Source organism: Elephantulus edwardii, unplaced genomic scaffold, assembly GCF_000299155.1.
Source record: "Elephantulus edwardii isolate Elephantulus edwardi_28Jun2011 unplaced genomic scaffold, EleEdw1.0 scaffold00118, whole genome shotgun sequence".
Taxonomy (NCBI): Eukaryota; Metazoa; Chordata; class Mammalia; order Macroscelidea; family Macroscelididae; genus Elephantulus; species Elephantulus edwardii.
Genome location: NW_006399868.1, coordinates 1,866,590 through 1,877,617, shown reverse-complemented (window position 1 = coordinate 1,877,617; position 11,028 = coordinate 1,866,590). Strand labels below are relative to the sequence as shown.

Here is an 11,028-nt window from a genome sequence, read left to right as displayed (position 1 = left end):
TATAGATATATATGTAAGGTGCATTTACAAAAACAAACATTTATATAAGTTACAGTAGTTTATTATACTGGTATGCTTTAGAAATTTTAATGAATTTTGGATGAAAGAACACACCAACACTTTAGGTGGTCATTTTTGGCATCATCCTCTCTGACACTGTCACACAGTGTGGTCAGCCAGGCCATACTCCTGTATTGAGGCCACCAGAGGCACGTGGTTTGGCTGACTCAACGTGGTTATCTGCAGAGCGTGCCTGTCTGTTGTGGGCACACGCAGAGTTTCACTTGCCCCTGGTTCAGTCATTCACCTCGGAGCTGTCTTTGTTCTCACTTCCTCAACGTTCCCTTCAGTGTCTGTGTCTGACTTGATGTCACATTCTGATTCAGGGCTCTGTGTTTCCACCTTCCTTAAGGACATTCAACCCGATCGTCCTGCTGTCACTTCATATTCAAATCAGAATTTATCTTCCTCCTTCCCTGCTCCTCATTCCATTTTGCAGCCTCTGCAGCTGTCAGTGGTACAATCCTTCTGCCGCCTGTGCTTAACACGTCATTGTCATCTTTGACTCCACTCTCTCCCTTGCTTCCCTTAGGTTGGAAATCAAGAAGGGCTCCATCCTTTGGTCTTTTCCTTACCACTCAAGTCCTTATTGACTGAATTATTTCTACTCTTCAGGCCTCCTTCCTGATCTCCCTGTGTTTAAGCAGATCATTTGGAAGGATGGACTCTATGAGGAGAAGTATGACATCAAGATTGGAGGAAGACTCATCAGAGTCCTTGTAGGTGATTTGCAGCCTCTGATTGCTGCAATGTCATCTAGGAGCCAGTTCTAATTCAACAGTTGTTGTTATTGTTGTTGTTATACGCTGTCAAGTTGCCTGCAGCTCACAGCAACCCCACGTACAATAGCTCTGAACCCTGCTCTATCCTGAGCCAATCTCACTGTCTCTGACACACTAACCCAACCCCGATTACTCCAGTTATTGTGTCAGTCCATCTCATCTAAGGTCTTCCCTTCCTGCACTGTCCCTCCACCCTCCCAGACATGACATCTTTCTCCAAGGACTAGTCCCTCCTGGCCACATATTTGAAATATTTGAGAGGGAGATTCAAAATCCTTGCCTCCAAAGAGCAATCTGGTTTCACTCTCTCCTGTGTTATGTAGATGACACAACCTTGCTTGTTGAAACTGAGGAGAACCTGAAGCTTTTGCTGTACAAGGTTAAGGACTGTAGTCTTCAATATGGATTGAAGCTCAACCAAGAAGACAAAGATTCTCACCACTGGGCCAATTGGCAGCACCATGATGGATGGAGAAGAGATTGAGGTTATTAACAATTACAGCTTGCTCAGCTCCACAATCAACACTCTTGGCAACAGCAGTCAGGATACAAAAAGACGAATTGCATTGGGGAAGTCTACTGTCAGGGACCTCTCCAAAGTGCTTAAAGAACAATAATATCAGTCTAGAGACTAAGGGGTGTCTAATCCAGGCCATGGTCTTCACAAGTACTTGCTATGCGTCATGAGTTGGACAATGACTAGGAATAACAGAAGAATAATAATAGATTCCTATGAGTTGTGGTGCTGGAGAAGAGTACTGAACATACCATGGACTGCCAGGAGAACAATAGGTCTGTCTTGGAGAGGATGAAACCATGTTTATCCTTGGAAGCAAGGATTCTGAAGCTCCCTTTTTCACATACTTTGGCAAATGGCCAGGAGGGACCAGTCCTTGGAGAAGGCCATTATGCTTTGAAGGGTGGAGGGGCAGCACAGGAGAGGAAGAGCCTGGATGAGATGGATTGACATGGCAACTGGGACAATGGGATTAGGTGTGTGGGAGTCAGTTATACTCCCTCGAAGAGGCTATCCAAGTTTAAAGCTGGGTTTAGAGCTACATAGGGTAGCTATGAGTCACAGATGACTCAATGGCACATAACAACAACAGTCATAGGGTTGGCTTGAGGGCACCTAACAACAGTCCAAACCATGGTATTTGTCACTGCAAGTTAAAGTGGGAGAAGGAAGGTGAAAGACTGAAGGAAAACTGGCGCCTCTGAATTGTGGTGTGTGTGTTAAAGTATTGACTACTCCATAGACTTCCGAAAGAACAAGCACATCTGTCTTGCAGGAAGTACAACCAGGGAGCTCTTCAGAGGCAAGGATGTGGAAACTCCTCTCACTTACTCCGGGCATGCTCTCAGGAGGGTCAGTCCTTGGGAAAAGACGTCATGCTGGGAAAGGTCAGTGAAAGAGAGGAAGACCTTCAACAAGGTGGCTCCTACAGTGGACTTGAACATGGCAGAGAGTGAGGATGGTGCTGGACAAGGGTCACCATGAGTCGTAGTCAACTTGCCAGCCTGTAACCACAACGGTCTCCACTGCCGTCAGCTCATCCTGTACGTGTTGCTGTTACATAGATAGCAATCACGTCAGCCTCTCTTTATGTCTCTCCTGCCCGAAACGTTTTAGCGACTACCATTAGAATGATGACACGTGCCAAGAAGCAGGTCTGGATTGTCGGTGTCTTGGAATATAAAACTAGATGTACAACTTTATTTCTGCAGAATTCCCTGCGCCTTTGTTTGAAGCAGGTTCCTCTTCTGTACCTGGAACCCATACACTGTGCACGCTGGTGTTTCCGCGTGTATTTTCCTGACACATGGTTTCTGCAGGTTGAGCCCGAGGAGAGCAGGACTGTATGTGCTGCGTACACTGCCCAAGGCTCCACACCCAGCATGGAAAACATCTATTTATTTATTATTTTCCAAGTGCACTAACAGCTCCCTCTCCTGGAATATTCTCTTCTTGCTGACTTAAATCCTATCTAGTGTTCAGTGCCCTCCTGAGGTCTCATGCATCTGTCCCTGAATTCCGTATTCACCTCATTCACTGAAGGCCTCATTCTGCACCCCCACCTGGCTCCCCATCTGCGGGTACTGGTCACCTTCTTTTGCACTGGTCTAGGAGGTATGCGGGGCCAGGTGGCTGGGGAGCTGCGAGGCTGGGGCTGGGCCTCGAGCATCTTCACACGCTCCTCCCTGCACAACGGGGCCCTCCCATAGCTGTTCCAAGCGCACAGCTGTGAGCTGACAGATGAAGACGGCCAGATGGGTCAGCTCTGGTTTTGTGGTAGCGCTTGCATTATCAACAGGTGGTGATACCAGCCCGCTGGGAAGCAGAGATTGGTTTTCTTGGAGAGGAATCAAACAATCTCAGCTACTACACTGATGTGTGTCACTAAAGTTTAACCTCTCCAACAAAATCTTACTCATTAGTGTTTAATTTTATGAATGTAAGTAAGAGAGAAACACAGAGATGTGTGTGTGTGTGTGTGTGTGAGAGAGAGAGAGAGAGAATATGAATATGAATGAATGGGGGGGAAAAGCTATTTAAATGCCTCCCTTGTGATCGCCATCAAGTTGATCCTGACCCCAAAGTGACAGAGAAGAACTGTGTCCCATGAAGTTTGCAATCACTTTGATCTTTTGGAAGCAGATCACATGGCCTTTCTTTTGAGGCACTCCTGGGTGGACTTGAACTTCTAACCTTTTGGTTAGCAGGTCAGTGTGTTACTGGCACTACCTAGGGCTACAAAGGGTGGTGGCAATGAAACAAAGGGATGAGACACACTAGGGCAAAATGGGAAGTCCACAGAAGGGCAGTGGTTGTATGGGACTGTATGATCAAGGCAAGAGGGCATCGCTGTGCAACTGGGCTTCGAGAGGAAGACTTCTGCAGTAGTCTCCAGAGAGCCCATCTGGCTGAGCTCTGTCCCTCTGGCTGCAGTCTGTCCCTCTCTAGCTGAGGTTGGAGGCCCGCTGGCTGAGGTCTGTCCCTCTGGCTGAGGTCTGTTCCTCTCTGGCTGAGGTCAGAGGGCCCGCTGGCTGGGTACTCACTCTGAGGGAAGCGTGGTGGGTTGTCATTGACGTCGGAGAGGGTGATGTTGACCGTCGTGGTCCCAGCCAGTCCTCCCAGCTGCCCGCCCATGTCCTTGGCTTGGATAATCACTTCGTAGTACTCCTTGGCCTCCCTGTCCATGTTCATGAGTGCCGTCCGGATCACACCTGGGGGACAGAAACCACTGTAGTTTTGCAAAACAGCAACCCAGCATCCCTTTTTAAAACTACTAGTTTCTAGCTTTCTCCTCGTGCACTGTTAATGTGCAGAGCTGAGATACAAGCCCTGCAAGCTCCTCTGCGTTCTGTTAAACAAGAGGCCCGAGTGCCTATTGCAAAGATACTGGGTTAAGCACAGTCCCTGCAGGAAGCGAGGCCAGAGCTCTTCCAGCAGCAGTACCGAAGAAGAACAGCAGGTGGCAGCAGCGGCTCTTAAAAGGGAGTCCACCCAGCTCTGGCCTGCAGGCTGCCAGGCCCAGGGTCCCCCAAACAAAACCTCTGTGTGCACACAGCCAGGATTCTAGCTAATCCTCCTTCTGTGCACTCATTCTCTAGCCCTAGAGACCGTATAGTGTTATGCATGTTCTTTAGAAAGCTCATTTCTCTTTCTTTTGCTGTCTGCAGTACAGAGTATCTGATGCTTCTTTTGATGCATATCCGATGCTCCTTTTGCTGTTTTCTTGTTCCATGCCCCAGCTCACCTCTGTGCGCCCCTGTGCGTCCCTGGCATCCTGTGAGCTACGTCATGAAAGCAGCCTGGTCTCTTGTTGATTTCTTAACAGCATAAGGGTAAATTTCCCCAGATGGGAAGCAGTAGCAATTCAATGTGGAGACAGACACGGTTCCGTTCAAAGGAGTCGGGGGGAGAAAAGAAAAAGAAAGAAAACCCACCCCCTCCCCACCAAGCTCGCTTTGGCGGAGTCAGTTCTGACTCCTGACAACATTGCAGGCCCAGAAGAACTGCCTTTTCATGCTTCTTGATGGAAGTGGTCTGCTCTCCAGGAACCACTGACTCGTGGATTCGAACTGTCAATCTTTTAGCCACCAACTGCTTTAACCACTCCACCACTTTTCACTTAAGAGCTCAAACACAGTGTCCGTGAGCCGATTTGACTCCCAGTGACTCTCCATTGGGCTTCCAAGGCTGTGAATCTATGGGCAACGATGGCTCTTCTCTCCCACCGAGCGGCCGGTGGCTTCAAACCTCTGACCTTTCTGTCAGCTGGACCACAGGTTAAATATGTCAACACCACCAGGACGCCTTCTTTAACAAGAGGAATCGAATTGAAAAAAATCCACTCACAGGTATTGTTTTATCCAGCAGAAGGGGTATGAGGAGGGATACTCCCCTTTCAATACTTGACTAAGAAAAGTCATTGCCCATAATGCTAGGTGGGGGTTAAAGCCTCATTTTCATCACATTTACCAGTGATCAGTGGGGAACTGACCAGGGGGCGGACAAAGGACGGGGACACTCCCTCACCCAGTGGATGCAGTGGTTTGGCGAACTGACCGTGGGGTGGACAGAGGACTGGGGACACCACCTCATCTGCCAATGCAGTGAAACAGCACTGAGCTCGCTCGAGCGAAATCTCAGATCTGCAGCATCTGCTGTTTCCTAAGTGGCCCACAGGCACGGCAGTAACTTGCCTTTCATGTATTTTTGACCTTCACTCTATAGCTGCCCCGGGAGCTGTCAACATCATGTAAGCTTCTTGCCTGGATCTGAAGGACTCGGAATCCTCTTCCCACTCATCTCTGCTTCCCTGTGGGCACCCCAAACCCCTCCCTATTGTAGAATTGAGAAAGAATTTTCTAGAAAGCCCTCAGTGTGATCCTTCGCCTTCCCTCCTCCTATTTTACACTCCCTCACTTTCTACTTTTATGACATCATTTTCTGAAGGCTTGGGTTCCCTTAGGACTTCTGGAAAATAATAAAAATTGCCACCAGGTCACGAAAAAGAAAAAGCTATATTTTCTTTTTTTCTAACAAAGAAATAACTGGTTTTCTGAGGTCACCACGGTGGCCCTTGCCTCTGGGGGCAGGGGCTGGCAGGCTCCTTTTCTCAAGTTCCTTAGAAGTTGCTCCTTCACCCTAGACTCTCCAGTATAGGGCATGGCAGTAGTAAAACTTGCTGTGACTGTCACACGTTCCCATGAGCAACGGGAGGGTCACACACTGTAAAGTTTATAAAAGGACTTGGAAGGTTGAAAACCCACAAGTACACGGTACCAAAACCCACTGTGGTTGGGAGTCGATTCCATCTTCCAGTGACCCTAAAAGACACAATGGAACTATCCCACAGGTTTTCCCTGCTGGAATTGTCATGGGAGCAGCTGCCACATCTGCCTCCCATGGAGGGGCTGCTGAGTTTGAACCACTGGCCTTGCAGTCTGCAGTCGAGTGTTTAACCACCATGCCACCAGGGCTCCTTAAATAATAAACAAAGAAATGTAGCATTGAAGAGCACAAGTAATTACACTGTCTAACTCACGGCTGCTAAGAGGCCTCTTTCATGGCTACAACATAAAACCCAGTTGGCACAAGTCATTGTGACTCCTGGCAACCCCATGAAATTTACAGAAAGGCTGGGTTTCAATTTCTGCACTGATGTGCATTTTCCTCCCTCCCCCTTTCTCCCAATTCACTTTTAATGCACTTTTCCTTCCTGACTGTTGTCACCCAGAGAATATCTAATCATACATTCCTTCCAGTGCAGAGCTCATAATCATGCTTCACTGTTCTGCCCCCACCCCACGTCAGTCTTGTTTTATAACAGTGGTCTTATGCAGTATTTCTCCTTTTGTGACTTGGCTATTTCATTCAGCATAATGTCTTCCAATTGAGTTTTCAGTAGGTCACAAGGTCTTTCTTCCAAAGTGCTTTTGGGTGGACTCAAACCACTGGCCTTAGGGTTAGCACAGAGGCACGATAACACAGTGGGTTTAGACCATCCAGAGGGTTCTAGAAAAACATTCACAGTCTTTCATCCAAGTGCCTCGGCCAATAGGAAAGCAGCTCTCTTGGTTGTCCGTCCTTGTCACATTGAGCCTGTTCAGGAGGACTCACCCAGCTCTCTGCTGTCCCCTCTGCTTAAGACACCCCCTTGGGGGCCATGCATGCTCAGCTCTGTCCTGAGCTCCCTCATCAGAACCTGTCTGCCTGCCATCATTCATCCCACTTAGCACAGGGTGGCCCAATGGACAGCGCGTCTGCCCGCACATCAGGTGACAGTGTGACAATCAGATGGACACGGTTAGGTTTCAATGTCTTCACTTCCTTATTTGTGCAATAAATGGGAACAGACTGGACGTTTCCCCCAAGGCTCTTTCTCATTAGAGAACCAGGGATTCGGGCTCTGGAGTGTGTCCACGTTAAAATGTGGATCCAGGTCCTCTCAGGATTCCAAAGGGTATTCTCGGGAAAACAAACATCACTGCAGAAAATGGGGAGGTGAGTGGGGGACACTTGTGGAGGTGGCTCTTTGATCTCCCCACCAGACACAGCTGTGCCCCCTACCTGTCTTGGAGTCCACAGAGAAGTATGGCTGGCCCTGCAGGATGCTGTACACCACCCGGGCGCTGTTGCCGTAGGTTGGATCGTCTGCATCAGTGGCTGTCACCTGGATAACAGAGGTGCCTGCGGGAGAGAGAGGGGAGCCGCCTGAGGTCATCCAGGCTGGATGCTGTCCCCGGGCTCAGCCTGAGAGAATTTGCAAGAGTGCGGCCAGGTACGCTGCTTCCCCAGTCAGGCTTCTCAACTCTCGTGCTCTGCCCGATAGCTGGGGTGAATCTTTGCATATTTTCAGTTCTTAGTAACCAGTGAGGACAACACTTTGGAGCTCATCTTTTTCCCCCCATAATATAAAAATGCTGCTCTATTATAAACCAAATACTGTCTACTTATCTATTTATCCATCCATCCAACCATCCATCCATCCATCCATCCATCCATCCATCCATCCATCCATCCATCCATCTGCCCATCCATAATCCATGCATTATCTACCATCTATGGTATTATATACCCATCATCTGTGTATTATCTGTCATCTGTGTATCATCTATTTATTGACCCATCTATCATCTATGCTTTACCAACCATCTGTCCATCTGTCATCTATGTATTATCTGTGTCTATGTCTGTCCTAATGAGTTTTGCTGCCAATATAAGGCAAGTGGTTTGAATCCACCAGCTGCTTTAAGGGAGAGAGATGAGCAATCTCCTCCCGTGCGATTTACAGCCTCTGCAAACCGGCTGTAGGGTCAGCGGTGGGTCCGCTCTGACCGGCAGCAGTGAATTTTTCCGAGTATCCACCTAGCATCTCTGTATTACCTCTCCCCGTCTGTCATTCATGTATTACCTATCATCTACATATTATTATCTCTATCATCCACATATTTTCTATTTATATTTATATCTTTGTTCTACTTTCTAAATATGGGAAGAATTGAATAAGAATGTCTTCCCCTCTACCCCATCCCATAAAAAACCCACCCCACTGCCTTCAGGTTGATTCTGAGTGACGGTGACTCTCATCATGTTCTAAGGCAGGAGTGGCATCCGCTTCCTAAACAACAAGCCTCCAGAAACTCTATAACTTTGATAAATGCTGATAGTTGTAGAAGGGTTTCAGGCTTTTTGTTCATAGGGTCTCTATGAGTTGTGCTCAACTTGAAGGCAATCATCATCAACAAGAACAACAATCTCTACAGGAGGACACTGCTCTTCATTCTCTTCCCTGTAGCTGGTGGATTTCAACAAATGGCCGTTAGGTTAGCAGCCCAACACGCAACACACTACGCCACCAGGAGCAATAACCACACTAATCAGATAAAATATTATTAAAAATAGCAGACTCATCTTTCATTATGGTGATTCAAGTATCAGCAGCTTCCTGTGTGACATGGGACTTGGGGGTCCTCTCTGGGCGAGCTCTGAAAGCTGTTCTGCTGTCTCCCTCTGCACAAAGCTTTATCTCTACCTCTATGTCTATGTTTGTAGGGGGCCCTCTGTAGACCAGGTGGGATTGTTGGCCAACCCCAGTAGTTCACCCTCTTACCCACTGGTGACATTTCTGGCACAGAGGCGACGTAAGGACCGTCGAGGAACTTGGGTTCATTGTCATTGATGTCTTGGATTTTGATGATGAATTCCGACTCGGGCTCCATGGGCCGGCCCGTCCGCCTGTCGAGGGCTTGAGCTCGGAGCGTGTACTGGGCCCTCTCCTCGCGGTCGAGCCTCTGGATGGCGTGGATGTCCCCTGTGGTGTCATCGATGGTAAATACAGTACCCGCGCCTTCTCCAGACAGGATGTATTTGATGGACCCGTCTCCTCGGTCCATGTCGGAGTGAAGCTGGGGGTGGAAAGCACTGGAATCTCAGTAACACATGGGAAGCCAGCAGGAAAGAAAGCTATGTTTGGTTCTGTCTAAACTTAGTGACCACCCAAGAGCCCTGGTGCGCATACCATAGCAGGTGGCCGATGGAAAGGTCAGTAGTTCAAACACACTAGCTGCTCTTCAGAAAAATTAAAGTGTTCTTTATAAATATTTATAGCCTTGGAAACCACATAGAAGTTGTCATGAATTCATTGACATTAGTTTTTTGACTTTTTAATAAGGAGACATTTGTTTATTTTATTATTATTTTTGTTGATATTATTATTATTATTTGGCATGGCAATATACACACTCAAACATACATTTATCACTTAAAAATCTCATTGCCTATGAGTGAGAACTGACTTACAGCTGACCCTGCAGTGAGTTTTCAAAGGCTGTAAATGACATGTGAAGGAATTTCCCATCTTTCTCCCATGAAGCAGCTGATGCATTTGACCTACCCATCTTGGGGCTGACATTACAACTCTCTATCAACTAGCTCACAATAGCATCTTATATTCATCACAGAAGAATTGTTTCCCCATTTGAATATTTACAAAGTCTACTAGCACTGGTCTGTGCGTTGCTGTACAGAGGTAACTTGTGGTTGCTGTGGTGCTGAAGCCTGTGACAGTGATGTGCCAATAGTGGTAATGGGCACCCATGGTGGACAGTGTTGGCTGGAGCTTCCTGACTAAATCAAGCCTGGAAGCAGGAGTGGCATCCACTTCCGAAATGGCTTGCCTCCGGAAACTCTATGTACGAACAGTGCTCAGGCTATGAGTCGTCTACGACTCGACGGCATTAAACAACAACAACAACAAACCTGCAAAAAACTATATACATTGAACATGATTGTATCACAAACCAAATGTAAATTGATGAATAACAGCAACAACACACACACACACAAAATCAAACCAAAAACAAACAAAAAAACCTCAAAAGAAAACCCCAGTGCATCGGTACTGGGGCCATTCTGACCAGCCACAGTCCTCCTACAGAGGTACAGCTGCCAGTCAGAGTCTCCCTGGCTGTGCTCTGTGGAAGCAGACCCTCTCAGCTCTCCACTGCCCATGGGTCCAAATTGTCCCATCTGTCAGTCTTCAGCCTCCTACTTATCACATTCCGTAACCTGAACTGTGTGGACTGTATGAATTATGAACCATATTATATTCTGTATCCTGAACCGACTTCATTTTTTAAGCTTCATCTGTCTCAGAAGCCTGGGAAATAAGAGTCCTGGAAAATGAAGGTCCCAAGTGTGCGGTGTGAGGCAGGGACATCTTTGAAAAGGAGGATCAACCCCTCCTCAGGAATATTTCTTCTTATTTATTGTCTTTAAACTTTTATTATCATTTATGATTTCCCATTGAATGATATAAGGACATTTTGATTTGTCACACTGACTGAAATCCCCACAATGCGGCCTAAACACTCTCTACCCCTCCCTCCCTCCTTGTTTACCATGTTCATTCTTCCTCCCTGTTCTCCCTGCCTGCCTCCTGAGCTTTATCCATGGACAAATGCTGCATCCCCTTTTCTTCTATTGTGTTTCATTCATGTACCCCAGTAGCAGTGGCAAAGTTTAACAGGCCAGCAAGCAAAAAATGTTAGAGAGGATGTGGAGAGATAAAAGGGTGTAAGCCAGGGATGTGTCCTGTCTCCATACCTTTTCAACCTGTATGCAGAACAGATTATCCGGGAGGCTGGGCTCTATGAGGAGAAGTGTGGCGTCAGG

At 47.4% G+C, this 11,028-nt stretch overlaps 1 protein-coding gene across 1 annotated transcript in view; it reads right to left on the bottom strand.

Moving 5' to 3' along the window:
* Positions 1-11,028, bottom strand: part of CDH20 (cadherin 20, type 2) — a 69,028-nt gene that overhangs the window by 40,324 nt on the left and 17,676 nt on the right. Inside the window, exons 3-5 of the mRNA XM_006892725.1 lie at positions 8,966-9,260; positions 7,423-7,542; positions 3,903-4,070 (exon numbers count right to left, since the gene is read on the bottom strand). Of these exons, the coding sequence (XP_006892787.1) occupies positions 3,903-4,070; positions 7,423-7,542; positions 8,966-9,260 (583 nt within the window). The remainder of the gene's footprint in view (positions 1-3,902; positions 4,071-7,422; positions 7,543-8,965; positions 9,261-11,028) is intronic.